The sequence below is a fragment of the Sitophilus oryzae genome, unplaced genomic scaffold, assembly GCF_002938485.1.
Source record: "Sitophilus oryzae breed Bouriz unplaced genomic scaffold, Soryzae_2.0 scaffold_1870_pilon_pilon, whole genome shotgun sequence".
Classification (NCBI taxonomy): domain Eukaryota; kingdom Metazoa; phylum Arthropoda; class Insecta; order Coleoptera; family Curculionidae; genus Sitophilus; species Sitophilus oryzae.
Window position 1 is genome coordinate 1,157,085 of NW_022146580.1, and position 17,721 is coordinate 1,174,805.

A 17,721-nucleotide genomic window follows, 5' to 3' on the forward strand; every position below is an offset into this window, starting at 1 on the left:
AACTGTGGCGAGGCCACGATAGTAAACTTTGCACTACGGTTACCTATTTAGACACGACTTTATACAGTACGTCATGCGTCGAGTGGTCCGGTGCTGAGAACCAAGTTCGATTGAAAGGGGCATGAAAAATGATACATAGATATGAACAAGGAGATAAACTACTAGTTCTTATACTATGTTGAAGTCAATCGACCGTAGTTTCTAGTTTTTGTCAACAAATCAATAAACGCCTCTACGCGGCGATATCGCGACAACCACGTTCCGATACGTATTGTTTTTTTTCGATTAACTAGAACATACTAATCATCCAGATGGCTACTCATGGACATGAACGAAGCACGTAGATTCTTTACTTCCAAATCTAAAAGTCATCTAACGTCTTCAGAAAGTAAATATAAAAAATCTCTTTCACTGCTGACATACTCGTAACTAAATCTTTTCAGACGGTGGATGTCGATCGTGAAACTGTTCTCTTGTAAATATATTATTATGTACAAATAAGGATGTAAACTTACATTTATTAAATAATTAGATGGGTCTATATTTTCATTTCTTAGTATTTCGTTTACCTCCAAACTCATTCTTATTTCATGGTCTTTACCCATAACTGTAGAGAGATATATTATGCATCTTTTTAATTCTCCGTTACCAATGTCCAAAATTCATTAATCTTCTTTAAGAGTCTATACGTGTAACTGTTTGGGACTCAAGGTAAAGTTAGAGGGTGTGTTCTTGCCGAAGAATAAATATATTATAATTTCAGAAATCTCACCCTACCAGCCGGTCCGCCACATTACTATTCGTATTTGGCAAATAGTATCTAATATACCTAGGGTTGTCGAATGCTCACACTATGACGCAGCATCGGAGCTTGTAGCCTAAGAATAATTAGATTTTACAAATTTTGTAATTGTTGGTTCGTTGAAGACTATTAGAGCTACAATCTAGAAATAATTATACAAGATACGAGAGGTCCCATAATCTCAAAGTTAATAAATGCGTGTTTGTTAAATTCTACGAATGCATCACCCTGTATTTTATTCTATTTTTAGTTTCTACGATTTTTTTTTTTTTTTAAATTTATTTAAGGTTTATCACACTTTAAACCTTACCGTTTCTGAAACATTTTCAATTTTGTGAAAATGCAGTAAAAATTATAAGGCTTTTCATTTCTTCAAGGGTATCTTTGAGGGTATCAAAGTTTTTTAATTCTAAATATTTTTTTTTTTTTTTTTTTTAAATATTTTGAAATAAAGTTGTTGTGCAATAATAAAAAATTAGTAATTTTTTTTTTTTTTTTTTTTTTTTTTTTATCTATTTTAAAAATTAAAAAAAAAAAAAAAAAAAAAAACTTGTTTAATTTAAATGAACACCCTGTAAATTATATTTTAGAGATTACAGATGATAATTTTAATTTGTCTATCAAATCATATTATACCATTTTTTTTTTTCAAAAAATTCCAAAGTTTATAATAACAACATAAATTGGCCATTTTCCTTACTAATTTAGACCTCAGTTTATTTCAAATATACCATAATATTACATTTTAGATTGTTTTTAAAGCAACAATGTACAAAATGTACATACATTACAGGTGGTAAAAATAAAAATAAAAATGATAATTATTATTTACAAAAAAAAAAAAAAAAAAAAAGAAAACTATTTAAATCTTCATAAAAGATTACTACTCATCTTATATTTAAATTTACCAACCATTATTTCCGGCCCATTACGAATACTAATTACATTACATACTTAATCCATATTTATGATTAAATTATTCTTTTAAATGCTTATAAAAATAGTAAAAAAAATATAATCTAATAATAAATAATATATTAAAAAATGAATTGTTCTTTTTTTACAAATAAGCATTTGTCAAACAATTTGGAATAGTATCATTTAGCTTGTACTTTACCACACTGTCTAATAACATAAAAAAATTCAGTTTTTTAGTTTTGAGCGTAATTATTGTATTATTCAACGCAAACAGTTCAATTAATGTAGTTTGAAAAATGGAATCATATTAATTCGGTCCTCCTTTACCAAGTTAAACATTTGATTTTTTCTATTTTTTATATGAAATTAACAAATATACGACTATATTTCATTAAGTTATCTTTACTTTTTAAAATTTGGACATCCTTTAAATAAGTAATCTAAAATGTCAGTATTTCTATGGGTATATGTAACTTATGGATAATTTAAACCCCAATTTACATTGAAAAATTTAAATCAGAAATAAATATAAAAAAATATAGGTAAAAAATGGTACAATAACAATTTGATAGACAATTAAATTGTTGTTAAAAAAAATAAAAAAAAAATATTTCATAGACTTTTACATTTAATTTTAAAAAAAAAAAAAAAAATTATATAAAATCTATAATTATATATTGTACAAATAAAATTTTCATAAGGACACATCAGTATAATTGAGTATAATTTTACTTATTTGCATACAATACTCCGTGTCCAATGATGTGAATAACCCTGTATAAATATTTAGTATTAAAAACTTTGATACCCTTGGAGAAATGAAGCCTTAAAATTGTGACTGCAATTTCACAAAATTAAAAATATTTCAAAAACGGTAAGGTTTAAGTGTAATAAACCTTTATCAAATTTACCTTTATTTTAATCGTAGAAACTAAATACTCCGTGTCGTATGTGGTGAACAACCCTGTATATGTTTATTAGTCTATTTCTTGACAACTGAACTGTATTGGCCAAATCAGGTCAAATATAGTAATTGGGTATTTGCTTCGCGAACTACAATCCTTTGCTTGACACTTGCGAAATCTAGCCATCAAAGATTCTTTCTTTTTTTTAAGGTCTGGGATGGAGGACTCTATTCCTAATTGTTGTTGAATTCTTTGCCACGCATCGCATTTCTATTTTTGTGAAGCGGATGCATAGCATTCTAAATTGCAGGTTCATTTTCATAAAGATCTAAAAACTCCATTGTGAACGCACTAATCACACTAAACAATAGTAAACATACACAAACAGACACCAGCACGTGCCGATGCCGTCAAGATTGCGCGCACAACTGTCTAAATATTGGTGCAAATATGTGGTTCGATCAAAGTTGAGAGCATTTGGCGCTTTTGATTTGTGATAACTTACCGACTTCGAGCGAAAAATATTTGTGTTTGTCGCAATTATCTAAATTTGTCGCTTTGTTCAAATATTTGTTCCATCCAAATATTCGGATATTTGCCAAATACACAAATATTTGTCACAAATATCCGAATGCGTAGCGCCGGCTTAAGGCTTAGCCCGATACTGTCTTAAGCCATCAAAATAAAAACACTAACGCGCGTCCAGTGTAAAAGTAAAAGTGTTTTGGTGTATTGTGGTGATTTAGTGTTTTTATTTTGCTGTTTAACACCAAAGGTTCCAACCCTCAACTGTAGTCTTAAGCCATACCCAAAATTACAAACACACGTGTTTTGATTAAGGCTTGATTAAGGTTTGCAGGGCTTCAGCATTTGCCATAAAATAGCGAGCAATTTGTTACAAAATCATATAAATTATATATCACTGTAATCAGAAAACAATCTATTTCCGTATTGTAACGGAATTTTAAATTATGTCTTTATTTTCGAGAAAATTTAGTCCAAACATAAGGAATATTTTGTTGAAGTTTGACCATCAAAATCTTAAAAATAATGAAGTTGTCTAAAAAATGTGCTACAATACGGATATAGTATAATCATTTATCTTTAATTTCCTTCTTTATTTGTCTAAAAATACCTAGCCAGTTTTACATAAAACGTTAAATGCCGAACGCTTATTGCTACTTTTTCGGACCAGTGGACTCTTAAGGCGATATAAGCTTATATTAATTCAGTTAGAAATAAATTACATTGTTTAATTATAATTACGTAACAAAATATGTATTTAATACAGGAATAAAATAGTCAAATAGTTGCAAATGATATAGTTTACTCATATATTTGTTTATTGATTATCTCTTAAGTGTTAGTGCAAATAACACTTGAGACATTTTTAATGTGATATTGATATCTAATTACTAGTTTTTTTTTATAACAAAAAATGCATATAAATCAATTAATGTGCAGTTTTGAAGTGGTCCTTTTATAATTCAAATTAGAAAATAAATATGTTTTTCTATGCATTTTCTAGAACAGGGTACTTACAGATTAATATCAAGTGCAATATGGTGATTATCACTATTAATAAAATGCATTTTGCTTTTATCTTTATGCAGTTTTATCTGTATATTTCATTTAAATAACAAACTTTATAATAATTATTATTGGTAATACAGCAGGTGTATAAGTGTTTTCTGATAAGTAAAGAATTTTTGATTTTATGATTAAATACTAGAAATAATATACTAACAACGATATATCGATTATTTGATGTTTATCGATTAATTTCTCTAAAGCACAAGAAGAATATCTTTAGCCAGCTTGTTCCCTTTATATTAAAAACTAGCGTGTACCCGCGACTTCGTTCGCGTCGAATTAATTATTTCTAATGGTGATGATAAAGAAAAGCAAGAATTTCCATTAACATACAAACTGGAGCAGAATCGTCGTTAATCAATTACCCAACTTTTTGGAACACCCTATTTGATTTTTTTAAAAAAATTCAAAATACGTAAAAAAACAAAATAAATTATGCGTGTCCGAGCGTTTTCCCGAAAGACTAACCGTTTTTTAAATAACAAATATTGTAATATTTGAGGGACGTTTTCACCCTCCGTTTGCCAAAAATCAGCTTTAAACGTCAAGCAGTTTAAGCAGAATCGTGATTACTCCATGGTCATATTTTATGAAACACCCTGTATAATTTTTTTAAAAATCTTAAAATATGTAAAACAACAAAATAAAATATACGTGTTTAAGAGTTTTTCCGAAAAACTCAACGGTTTTTAAATAAAAAATGTTCTAATATTTGAGGGGTGGTTTCACCCCCTTAGAATTCGAGTTTCGAAAAATCCCTTCTTATCGAACCCCTACACCCTAAAGTCAATCCGTTTTCCAAAAATCAGCTTTTTACGTCAAGCGCTTTAAGCATGATCGTGATTAATCAATGACCCGATTTTTCGAAACACCCTGTATACATTTAAAAAAAAACAAATAAAAAAACAAAATAAAATATAGGTGTCCAAGCGTTTTTTCGGAAACTTGATCGTTTTTTATATAAAAAATATTGTAATATTTGAGGGGTGGTTTCACCCCCTTTGAACTTGAATTTCGAAAAATCCCTTCTTATCGAACCTCTACACCCTAGAACCAACCTGTATGCCAAAATTGAGCTTCTTACGTTGAGTGGATTGAGCAGGATCGTGATTAATCAGTGAGTAATTTAAGGATTTTATATATTAGTAAAGATATTTACCTCACTGTATTGAGCAATTACTCACTGTAGTATTGAGCAAGTACCATAAACTCTGCTACGAATGATGTCGCTGAGAGATCGAGAGGTATATATATATATATATATATATATATATATATATATATATATATATATATATATATATATATATATATATATATATATATATATATATATATATATATATATATATATATAAACGGGATTTGGTTTAAGTATTTAATACTCATTTCCAACTACAGCCTATTGCTTGCCTTCCTGCTACCCTACGCCACACATCTCTGATTTAGAGCGTCATCAGCTTCTAGGTTACGAGCTTCCATTGCTTCCGTAACTGTTCCGTTCCAGGATTTTCTAGGTCTACCTCTCTTCTCTTCTGCCCTGGGGAGCCCATTAAAAACTCTTTTGGCCACCCTGTTCTCCGGCATACGCAGAACATGTCCAAACCATTTTAAGCTGGATTTTTCGATTCGATCCAGTACTGTCTCCTCCGATGCATTCATGATACGCCTGACCTCGATGTTTGTCTTTTTTTCCACCCTAGATATACCTGCGTTTCTTCTAAGGTAGTCCATTTCAACAACTTGGATTTTGCGCTTCGCGTCTGCACTCAGAGTCCACCGCTCTGAACCATAGCAAAAGAACTGACTCCACCAATGTTCTTCCCAAGTCTCTTTTAGTTGTTGCAGATAAGTTTCTGGTCCCACCAGAGGCTGTTAAGACATCCAATAACTTGTTTGTTCTTCTGAATTCGGGTTTGTATTTCTTCTTTGCCCAAACCCTCGTTGTTGATAGTAGCACCCAGGTATTTAAATTTGTCTACTTATTGAATCTGGACGTTATCATTAATGAAGACTTCAAAACAAGCGTTGGAATTGACAGCTAAGTATTCGGTCTTCTTTAGACTAACCTGAAGTCTGCTGACCGAACTGTTAATGCTTAGGCCTCTATAACAAGTGGGGTCGTTACGATTTCCCTTTTTAAAGATGGACACTATGTGAGCCACTCGCCATTCTCGGGGTAGTAAGTTTACTTTGCAGGCAGCACTGGTTAAATAGCTCTGCCAGACGCCAGCGCAGTCTTTGGGTTCCACACTTTAACAATTCGGCTACAATATTACCAGGACCTGGTGACCGTCCATTTTTCATTCTTTTGAGACTTTGATGTACTTCTCTTTTGCTTATCATTAAAGTGCCTGCAAGGTTGTTCTCATCTTCTACTGCTCGGAATTCTGGTCGGTTTTCTGTCAGTAATTTTGCATAGTAGTTGCGCCATTTTTCTATATCCATTCTATTCAAGAGCTTGTCCGTTTGATTGGTTTTCATTTGTCGGATTGTTCTCCATACCTCAGTACTCCGTGCGCCCCCTATTAGGCTTTCCACTTGCTAGCACCTTCTTTCCCAAATATCTGTTTTTCCTACCTTAATGGCGGCTCGTACCTCTCTATTTTTTTGCTTGTAATGACTCCAGTTAGTATCTGTTCGGTTTGAGAGCCATCTTTGATAGAATTTTTGATCTTTTTTTTTCTGCATGTTCTGTTCACCTAAAACTTCGAAAGCTACTTTTTTAATTAGGGTTTTTAGGTTGTATACTTTAGTTCTACATCGTTACAGATGGAGAGGTAACCTCTGTAAAAACCGTCTCAGATACTGGCTTTTGTAAAAGCCCTGAGATTGTATGATGAGTTATAACCCAAGAAGACAGAAGAAAAGGAAACACAATACAATTTACAATGTTAAACCTGGTCCTGAACTGTGAGTATGAAAAACCGAGCCTTAACAGCTATAGAGTCCTTACCTCAACAAGAAGTTTCGTGCACTTGACATCCGTTATAAGCGGTATAGAGTAATCTATGGCCAATCTTCTAGTTCTATATCCGTGGGTCATAAACGAAGACACTCTCCTAGCTCCACCATTCCTCATGGGCAAGTTTATCACCAGATCAAACTGTTTTTTGGACAGGAACTCTGCCAAAGGAATCAACTCTGACTCATTGGTGATGTCGTCGATGTTTTCGAAAGTCCACTGAACTGACTCGACCTGGAATTGGAGAAAAAAATACTAATTATATAATTTTTAATTAATGTTAAACGAAAAGAATGGTTTTTGGAGATGTATAGTTGTATATTTAGGCTTTAATAAATTAGAGTAAGATAAGAAAAGCAAATAGAATTGAAGATAATTATGCTATAAATATGGTTAGATGTAAAGCAACTGTCTAACCGTAAAGCCATACATACGGGTGTCATTGAAATGGTGTAAAAAAAATCGGGGGGTGATAGTACTCCTAAAAATAGTAAAAAAAAGTTCCTATAAGTATAGGGCCGAAAATGCATATTATGGGAATTTAAAAAACGTTTGTTTTGAAATTAATTTTTTTTTTCGAAATTTCGAAAAGTATTTTTTTTCGAAATTTCGAAAAGTATTTTTTTTCGAAATTTTATCTCGTTTTTTAAGCCTACAATTTCAAAACAACCGTTTCTTAAATTCACCCTTTCAGTGCCCCTAACTCCCTTAATATGCATTTTCCGCCCTGTACTTATAGGAACTTTTTTTACTATTTTTAGGAGTACTATCACCCCCTGATTTTTTTACACCATTTCAATAACACCCTGTATAGCATTTAAAAGAAGTTTTACCTGAAATTTTGAAAATATCAAATAAGAAATCTGGTATTAGACTTTTTTACTGTAGGTCGTCCTGTATTTGTTCATTTCCAAATATCAAAATCTGACTGTTATCAATCTTATATTAAAGATCATATATATCCGATTAGAATACAATATAGTCAATTTTCTAGAAAACATTGTGACTAAGTAATAATCAAAAATAAATCGATTTCCTTGGTTCAAAAGCCATAAAAAATAATTGCATCTATATAAATAGAACAATGAGTTCTAATGGACTTCGGAGATATTGAAAATCATCTGAATTATCAGAAAAATGCACTGACTTTGAATGTGTATTACCAAAAATTCTGATAAAAAATTAAAACAGGTAAATTTTTTAATGTGATAAAATAATCATCAACATTTAATTTATTTTTCATGTAGATAAATATCCTATGACTAGCCCACGGCCACACAGAAAGCGTTTTTAGCGTTTTGCATTTTTTGCGTCTCAAGTGCTTTTTGCGATTTTACCGTTTTAAGCGCTTTTTTCGACTTGTGTCCATTACAAACACGCAAAAGACGCGGCAGGTCTGCAGTTTCTATCAATAATGTCAATTAGTAACGTCGCAAGCTCGTGGATTCCCGGCCCGTCCAACAATCAATCCTGTGAGAAAGAGATAGGCGAGATCGGCGCCGTTAGCGTTGAAGAGACGAAGATAAAAGATGCTGGGATTGAATTGTGGACGGGCCGGGGCTTATATTCGGAGACAAACACAATCTACCGCTAGTGCCAGTGGTGTGTGTAAAAATAATAATTATTATTTGCCATTTATTTTACGAATTTTAGTTTATATGTGTATAGTTTTTTGTTGTAGTGTTGTGGTTAGTACTTGTTATAATTATAATATAATAAATAATTATAATTATATAATAGAATAGTAAATATCTCTAGTTGCTAATGCAATTTTAGGACATGATTTATGAAACATTTTGGAGTGAAACTTCTTTACGCGCGCTGGGAGTAAAAATTCAAGGCCGTGACATACGAGCTAGTGAGACGGCCCTGACACACGAGCTCGTTGTAACGAAACGTGTTAACGGCTTAGAAATACGTAGTGACGCGACGTGTATTTGTGAGCAGTCCACGTGTTCATCAAAAATATTGATATTTTAATACAAATTTTGTAAAAGTGAATCAAATTATTACGCGTAAAAAAACATTTGTTACACGTAAAAAACTATTTTTTACGCGTATAAAACTATTTGTTACTGATAGAAAACTATTTTTTACGCGTATAAAACTATTTGTTACTGGTAGAAAACTATTTTTTACGCGTATAGGACTATTTGTTACGTGTAAAAATCTATTCGTTACACATAAAAAACTCTTTTTTTACTCGTCAGCAACTTATTGTTTCTGGTAAAAAACCTTTCTTACGTAAAAAAAATATTTTTTACGTGTAAAAAACTATTTGTTACACGTAAAAAACTAATTTTTACGCGTCAAAAACTTATTGTTTCTGTTAAAAAAACTTTTTCACCAAAAAAATATTTTTTACGTGTAAGAAACTATTTGTTACACGTAAAAAATTATTTTTTTACGCGTCAAAAACTTATTGTTTCTGGTAAAAAACTTTTTGTTACACAAAAAAAATATTTTTTACGTGTAAAAAACTATTTGTTACACGTAAAATACTATTTTTTACGCGTAAGAAAATATTCCTTTAATTTATTACTTTTTCAACATTTCAACCTACACTTTTTCAAACATTTCCTTCAAATTTTTGAATTTAATAGAATCTTCCTAAACAGTAGATGTTCTTTATAAAAATATTTTTAGATAATAATAATTTATTTTTATTGTATTATTAATATAACATCCGCCTATGACGGGGTCTCATCTTAGAAAACGCTAAAGACGCTAAAGAAAACAAACTGATTTGTTTTCATTTGCGTTTTTTGCGAGACACGCCGAACGCTACACGCTTTTGGTGTGGCCACTCCTATATAATCCTGTTACTTTGTTTTAGTCGCTAAAGACGCTTCACGCTAAAAACGCATAAAACGCTTTCTGTGTGGCCGTGGGCTAACACACCCAGATGCAAAAAAAACGCTAAAGTTTTTAAAGTGTTATATTTTTTTACTTTTAGCCCTATTTTCATAAGTTTCTTAGCAAACTGTATATAAATCAACTTGAATTCGGTAAACTCAATTTTTTATAACCTTTAGTCACCTTTAGTATTTGGCTTATTATACAGGGTTAATTCAAGGGTTCTTTTTTACCCTAGCTTTAAAACATCCTGTGCAATAATTTAGTGGGTAACTAAATTAATTTAAATATTAATTTATTTAATAATTAAATTAATTTAATTATTTTAATTTAATAATAAATTTTTAATTAATTAATAATTTTAATAATTTAATTTTTTTAATATAATTTTTTTCTACTATGACGTCATGTATGTATTGGACAAACGTCACAATTCATTAAAATTGTTCTCAGAACAAATACATAACATTTCTCTATATGTACATAAACCGCTTAAATAATTGATAAGATATAAAACATCTTTTAACGCAAATATAATTGGTTCCTAGCTTCAAATTAGTCGTCTTCGCACAAAAACCGACGATGATAACAGTACTACCGGTACTTTTAGCGTTGATCCGTTATCAGCCATAATTATAAATTTAAATCAGTTATTTTAAAAGAAATATTTTTTTTGGTTTATTTTTAATTCAATTTTTTTGGCTGAAAATGGGTGTAAAAAATTCAAAAACTGTCTTTTTGGAAGTCTTGGAGAGTCGAGAAACGTGAACAGTGACTGTGATGTGAATTTTTTTGACGGTAGTGATTGTGCTATTTTGAATAGTTACGATAAAGAACTGATCAGTATAATTAAAAATGATCTGGACAATGATCCCGAGATGTTTGTGCTGAACAATGTGCTGATGTGCACGGTGTTTCACAAGAATTACAAGCAGTGAGTGTTAATTATTTTATTAAGTGCATTAAATATTATTTTTTTGAATCATGAAAACAGTGGTTTAGGGGTGGATTTTTAGAGGTGGATTCTTACGTGAAGAATTTTTTTTTTTGATTGATGATTATTCATTTTATTGATTTTAAGGAAAGCACTGTTCATTAAAATGTTGTATCCTATGCTATAGGGCTTGTTTCTCTCTACAATTTCCTGTCTCACAATGTGCCATTTGTATCCGGGAAGGGTTCATAGTTTAATAATTGTCGATTTTCGAAAGAAATCGGTACATGTATATTATTTCGTATATTTTTCATTTTGTTGATTTTATGAAAAACACTGTTCATTAAAGTGTTGTATCCTATGTTATAGGGCTTGTTTCTCTCTACAATTTCCTGTCTCATAATGTACCGTTTGTGTCGGGGAAGGGATCATAGTTTCATAGTTGTCGATTTTCGAAAGAAATCAGTACATGTATATTATTTCGTATATTTTTCATTTTATTGATTTTATGGAAAGCACTGTTCATTAAAATGTTGTATCCTATGTTATAGGGCTTGTTTCTCTCTACAATTTTCTGTCTCACAATGTACCGTTTGTGTCCGGGAAGGGTTCATAGTTTCATAGTTGTCGGTTTTCGAAAGAAATCAGTACATGTATATTATTTCGTATATTTCTCATTTTATTAATTTTATGGAAAGCACTGTTCATTAAAATGTTGTACCCTATGTTATAGGGCTTGTTTCTCTCTACAATTTTCTGTCTCACAATGTACCGTTTGTGTCCGGGAAGGGTTCATAGTTTCATAGTTGTCGGTTTTCGAAAGAAATCAGTACATGTATATTATTTCGTATATTTCTCATTTTATTAATTTTATGGAAAGCACTGTTCATTAAAATGTTGTACCCTATGTTATAGGGCTTGTTTCTCTCTACAATTTTCTGTCTCACAATGTACCGTTTGTGTCCGGGAAGGGTTGTTGAAAAATATAATATCTTGATAATATAGCAATATTGGGAGTAGAATAAATTTACAAGAAAGGAACTCAAAAAAGATCCAGTTGTTTTCAAAATTTAAGCAAAAAAAAACATTTCATTTAATAAAATGAAATATATTTTTTACAGTCGTTGGTATTTATGTTGTGGTGTTTGAAAAAATTCGATAGCCCAATGACATTTATAAACGATAACCACACATTACTAACATCTACAGATGCCCATATTTAAAGGAGTGTTACTCATCAGCAGTGTTCGATATGTTAACTTTTCTTAACTCTACTTTTCCAACTATTTTTAAAGAATTACTTCACCAGCTGACTCACATTATCACCAAAAAATTATTTTAGAACAATTCAATCCAATAAATTATTTTTCATCTGAACTAATTAATTTGTCATCTCAATTTAGTACGCGTACATCTATTTCGCTGTTTATAGGGTATACTAGGCTAAAAACAACCATTTTTATAAGCTTTTATTTAAGTTGCAATGTTCGTATACCCAGTTATGCATCGATTTAGGACATACCTATAGGAAATCTCATGTAAATTTTAAGGGTGTCGTTTTGGGCTCCCCTATTAATTTTAGAGGAAACTTTTAATAGAACTTTTTATAGTACTGGATAGATCTGGCCACCTATCAACTCTAAAACTCTTTAAAAATTAACTTGTACATGGTACAAATAATAAGGGTACAAACATAGTGGGGGCAGGTTTCTGCTTACCGGCAACCAACGCCGTCTTAGGGTACCTATTCTTGACCACTCGCATCTTCAAATATCACTCGCATCTCGCATCTCCGAAAAAGCCATATAACAGCGCTTTCAGATGGAGCGGAGCGTCCGCGACGGACCGTCCGCTACTTCGAGCAAGTACCATGAGTTTATATGAACAATTTCGCATGGGCATTGTAAGGGAAGGTACACCATAATTGGAAATGGTTGAATAAGCTGAAAATGATGATGATGACATTGACATTTTTATTATTTCTCACTACTCTCTATTTATTATCTCTCACGATTTTGAAGCAATATTTATTCTGAAATGATTGTGGTCCAACTTACTCAACTTTCCCCTATAAACAAGGAAGTATAGTTACTTTTACTATCATTATTTGTCCTATTTCTGATAATTATATACTAAACAAATTATATAGTATTAAATGTTTTTGTTTCATCTGTCTGATAACATTGATGAGGGATTAGCAAAAGCTTAACTCTATTTTTTTAACTAAATAAATTTTAAGAAATTTTTTCTCAGCACGAGCAGTACCGAATTATTTTTGATTTGTTCCTTTTTTATTGTTCTGTTTTTATTGTAATAAATGGAGTTACGTCTAATCTTTCATTACGCATTGAAAGTGTTTTGAAAATTATGAATGTATTTTTTGTTTTTTGTACAGATTGTCTTGAATTGTTTGTCTGGATAATACAAACGCGTCAATTGGAGATAAATGAAGAAAAATGCTGGAACAATAAACATGTTTTGTATAAAAAATAACTTGTGGTTTGGTGACACAAGACATAAATCGAATATGAGAGCATTCTTCATTATTCATTTCTTGGGCAATATTACTAAACGGATTAAGCTTGATTTTCATGCAGCCGGTATTCGACGATACGACGATACGATATTAAGTTTATTGGTTGAATTTGAAGACTTCGATTGGTTAGAAAATTACGCAGTTTTGAAATTTACTGCATTTTCATGCCTCCGTTCATCGTATGTACGACTTAGTTGTAATTGGTGTCGTTTAATGTTTTCATTGCCATAATGATTTCGCTATTTTTCTTATAGTCTAAGAACGAGCAACGTTTTCGAGAGAGAAAGAAAGCTGGTTCTTTATATCCTTTGTAATGCTCTCCTGAACAGAATGCCGACCGTCGGGCTGCCGGTAGACGTTACCTTCACTACTGCGCATCATATTTGTATTCAACATCTGTTCACTACTGCGCATCACAAATATTCGACCTCTATTTCAGGAACTAAGAAGGCTTGGACAAACATATGTGTAGCATATTTAGTTTCATAACAAAGTAGCAAAGTAATATGAAAATCGCATCATAGTATCTCTGCTCATAAACGAGAAATACCATAAGACACACAAAAATGGGATACCCTGTACTCCTGTACAGATGTGATGCGCAGTAGTGAGCCGCAGTAGTCTACCGGCAGCCAGACGGCCCGCACTTTGGTCAAGAGAGCATAGCAAAAGATATATATTACAGAACCAGGTTTCTTAAAATTCTCTTTTTCCCGACGCTGCTAGCTCTTGTATTATTATATTTTTAAAGTCAGGTTAAATTTGTCAAAACGTCCGTTATCGTACTATCTTTCTCCGTTGACGGGCTAGAGTAAAAAATTTACGGATGAAAAGTGGAGTAAACACGCTATGACCAATGAGAGCGCCGTCGGACCATCGTGTCAACGGATAACGGACACATGAAAATCAAGCTTTATCGCTGGGCTCAGTAACAGGCAACCAGAGTCGAATTTGAGACATCTCTGGTATAGAATACATTTTTGTGGACTCTGGACTAAAATAATTCATGAATATTTAAAAAAATAAAACATTCTAAAGATATTATCGATTCAAACAATCTGAAGAAGTACAAAACAAATATCGAAAGATAACTATTTTAAAAAATGACAGGTCCCTCATAGAGAGTCTGCGATAAGACCTCAAAAAGATTTCTCAGAAAAAAAAATATATCAGATAAGCCTAAATTCATGTATCTCCTCTTAAATTTGTACAAAATATATTAAAATCGAATTATTAGAACGATATAAGCCTAAATAAATAGATAGGTGCTCAGAATATCAATTATAACATATTCGAAACGAGATGAAATTTCATGATATTATCAAGATAATGTGCAAATTATTACAAATATGTAAATGATTTTTATTGGTTTAAAAATTCTACGTATTAATATTTATAAGTAATCTAAAAAACAAAAAGTTGTTGCAGTATTATTATCATCGCAAAAAAATACCGTATGATCGAAAAAAACGGCGTCGCTGGCTGGGAAATGACGATCGATGACATTTCCCATAAAATTTTACATATAAAATGACAGCGATCTTTATTTCGTAGTCACCGCTGACGCCGTTTTTTTAAAAAAATTAACAAAATAAAATATGTTGGCATCATCAACTAGAATCTTATATCGTTGATTAAAGAAATTCTTTTAATGAACGCTCGTACTAACATTAAGCAGAATTTATATATGTATTAACAAATAAGGCAGAGTACGTGCCAAGTAATGGTGTCTAGGGCTTGACCTCGTCAAAATTATCATCGATTGTCATTCTCCAGCGGACTTTGACGCCGTTTTTTTTTATCGTAATTTACTTTTTATAATAGTTCATGTCGAGAAATACAAACTACATATTACGAAAAATATTTTTTAAACAAGAACAATGAAAAATATGAAAACCTTTATTTCTTTATTGTATATCATATAAAATCAAACTTTTTATCTTTTAAAAAAACATAATAAATCCTCAAACAATCAAATTGAGGCCTATTTTATTACAAATAATCGGTGTTTTTGATCCACCCATTAATAAAAAGATTTTTAGGATGCAGAACGCGTTATTCACACTCGCTCAAAGGATAAATATGTGTTTTTTGGGAATTACCATTTCCAAGATTCGTTGATTTTTTTCTAAAAGCATTTTAAAAGCCTTAAGATGTATAATCTCTAGATATTATTTACACAAACTTACATGCTTTGGAGTACTTTAAAAATGTTTGATTTTCATCTTTGTGTGGGATAACAGCTCAAAATTATTTAAATAAAATTAAAATATTTTTACAATGTTTGCAAATCATTAAAAATTTAAAATTTTCATTTTTTGTAATTTTATAAACATGATTCACATTTAACATTGCAAAATGACGTATAAACAGTTTATTTAGCAATGTTTTTTGTTATCATATAATATTTATACTGTTTTTTTAACAAATTTCTTATCATTTCTCTTCTATATACAGGGTGAGTCTTAAATAAGGGCAAATTTTTTCAGAGCTGGTAGATTTCGAAAAAAGAAACATATTTTCTCTTTAAAATTTTTCAAATAAATCCAAAATAACCGAGTTATTTTATTTTGAAAATAAAAAAATATGTTTTGCTTAAATTTTGAGAACCACCTTTTCTGGGTTTTCTTTCTTGTAAATTTAATCTACTACATATGTTATTATATTTTTATCTAAAAAAAAATTGATTCGTAGCTACAAGCCCTATTTTTATTTATATGTTGCACTTTTTTATTTGATTTTTAAAAAATAGTATTGTTTTATCTTGTTCTAGGGATGTCTACGAATCTCTAATCTCAATCCAACGATCCCAGTCCGAATTCCTGGAACCAGATGTCATCATGGAAACAGTAAACAACAACATAACCTACCAACCCGTCCATGGACCAAAGGAAATACACTTCCCTTATGCCGAGAGATTGTTAGAATGCATGCTCAGACCAGAACAAATCAAATGTTACATGGTTCTTCTGGCTTTGCACAAAGAATACATTGAAACCTTCACGAAAAAAAGAGGTGTCCTGCCTGAGCATCTACTAACTGTAATTCTGCATGAATCTGAGAGAAACTACGATGGATGGCCTGATCATCGTTTGGGAACAAAATTACGAAATATCTGTAAGAAATTCTCCTTGGCTTTACAGAACAGGAAACTGAACGACTACTTCATCAGAAGGAAGAACTTGTTTAAGAATGCTTCCAGAAAACATCTAGAGGTAGCTAACGAAGTGTTCCATAATATTCTTCAATCGCCTTTGATGATGATGTTGAGAGCACTCCGAAATATTCGATATACCAACGAAAATTATTATTCTCCTTTGAACTATGAAGACTTACTGAAAATTTTGTACCGGCGTGATTGGGAGAACTTAAACATATTGGGTGTTCTTAGTGATGGGAAGTCGTTGGGTTCTCAAGACTCAGTTCAAAAGAAACCTATGTTTGATGATGCGGAGAAGCAGTTGATATATGTGAAGCATATGAGGAAGAAGCATATTATGGAGGAGAAGAATGAAAAGAGTGAGAAGAAGATTAGGAAATCTAAATCTAGTTACAGTGTGATGGAAGTTAGAAGATCTTCAATAGACAGTATCAAAGACGATGTAAGTGAAATTTTATGTATTTCTATCTCATTTTTAAGTATTGTTAAGTTTCAAATGTATTTGTTTGACTTTTTATTATAAAGATAAGTTGCGAAATCGCTAAATGATTTCGATATTGCTTCAACTCAATAACGATTTTAATTCAAAAAATTGTAGTACTCTGATTCTAATTCCAAATCAACTAATTTTCAGTGGGAATGTGAAAAATCCTTACACAGACAAAAGAAAATAGCCCTATTGAAGTTTTTCATCAAAAATTTTATGGAAATTGCCAAGACTAGCTGGAAGATCAGCACCAAAAAGCAAACCCTATTCTACGTGAAACAAGCATATTATTTGGCAACGATACTGAAAGAGGAAAATGAACTCTTTAGAGAAGAAGTAGATCAAACTTTTGAGGAACTAAGGAAATTAGAAGAGCAGTGTATAACTGGTATAGAAGAATGCGGGGTAAAATTCGAAGAAAGTAAAGAAATGATACGTGAAAGTGGGAGTGAATGTGTGAAATGTGAAGTTCACTGTGAAGACAATGCTGATATTTATATGGATATTCAACAACAGATAAAGGAAAGAAATACAAACTTAATATCTTTAAGTAAAAGTTATTCTA

The 17,721-nt window shown here is 31.2% G+C and overlaps 1 protein-coding gene and 1 long non-coding RNA gene across 2 annotated transcripts in view; one reads left to right on the forward strand and one right to left on the reverse strand.

Annotated features, from left to right (window-relative positions):
• LOC115883357 (CAD protein-like) overlaps window positions 1-17,721 on the reverse strand; it is a 50,714-nt gene that overhangs the window by 13,067 nt on the left and 19,926 nt on the right. The window contains 3 exon segments of the mRNA XM_030901722.1: window positions 7,175-7,417; window positions 12,386-12,387; window positions 12,699-12,707. Of these exon segments, the coding sequence (XP_030757582.1) occupies window positions 7,175-7,417; window positions 12,386-12,387; window positions 12,699-12,707 (254 nt within the window).
• LOC115883358 lies at window positions 10,804-16,399 on the forward strand. The gene is made up of 2 exons (XR_004050368.1): window positions 10,804-10,973; window positions 16,283-16,399. It is a non-coding gene; the product is annotated as an uncharacterized LOC115883358 (long non-coding RNA).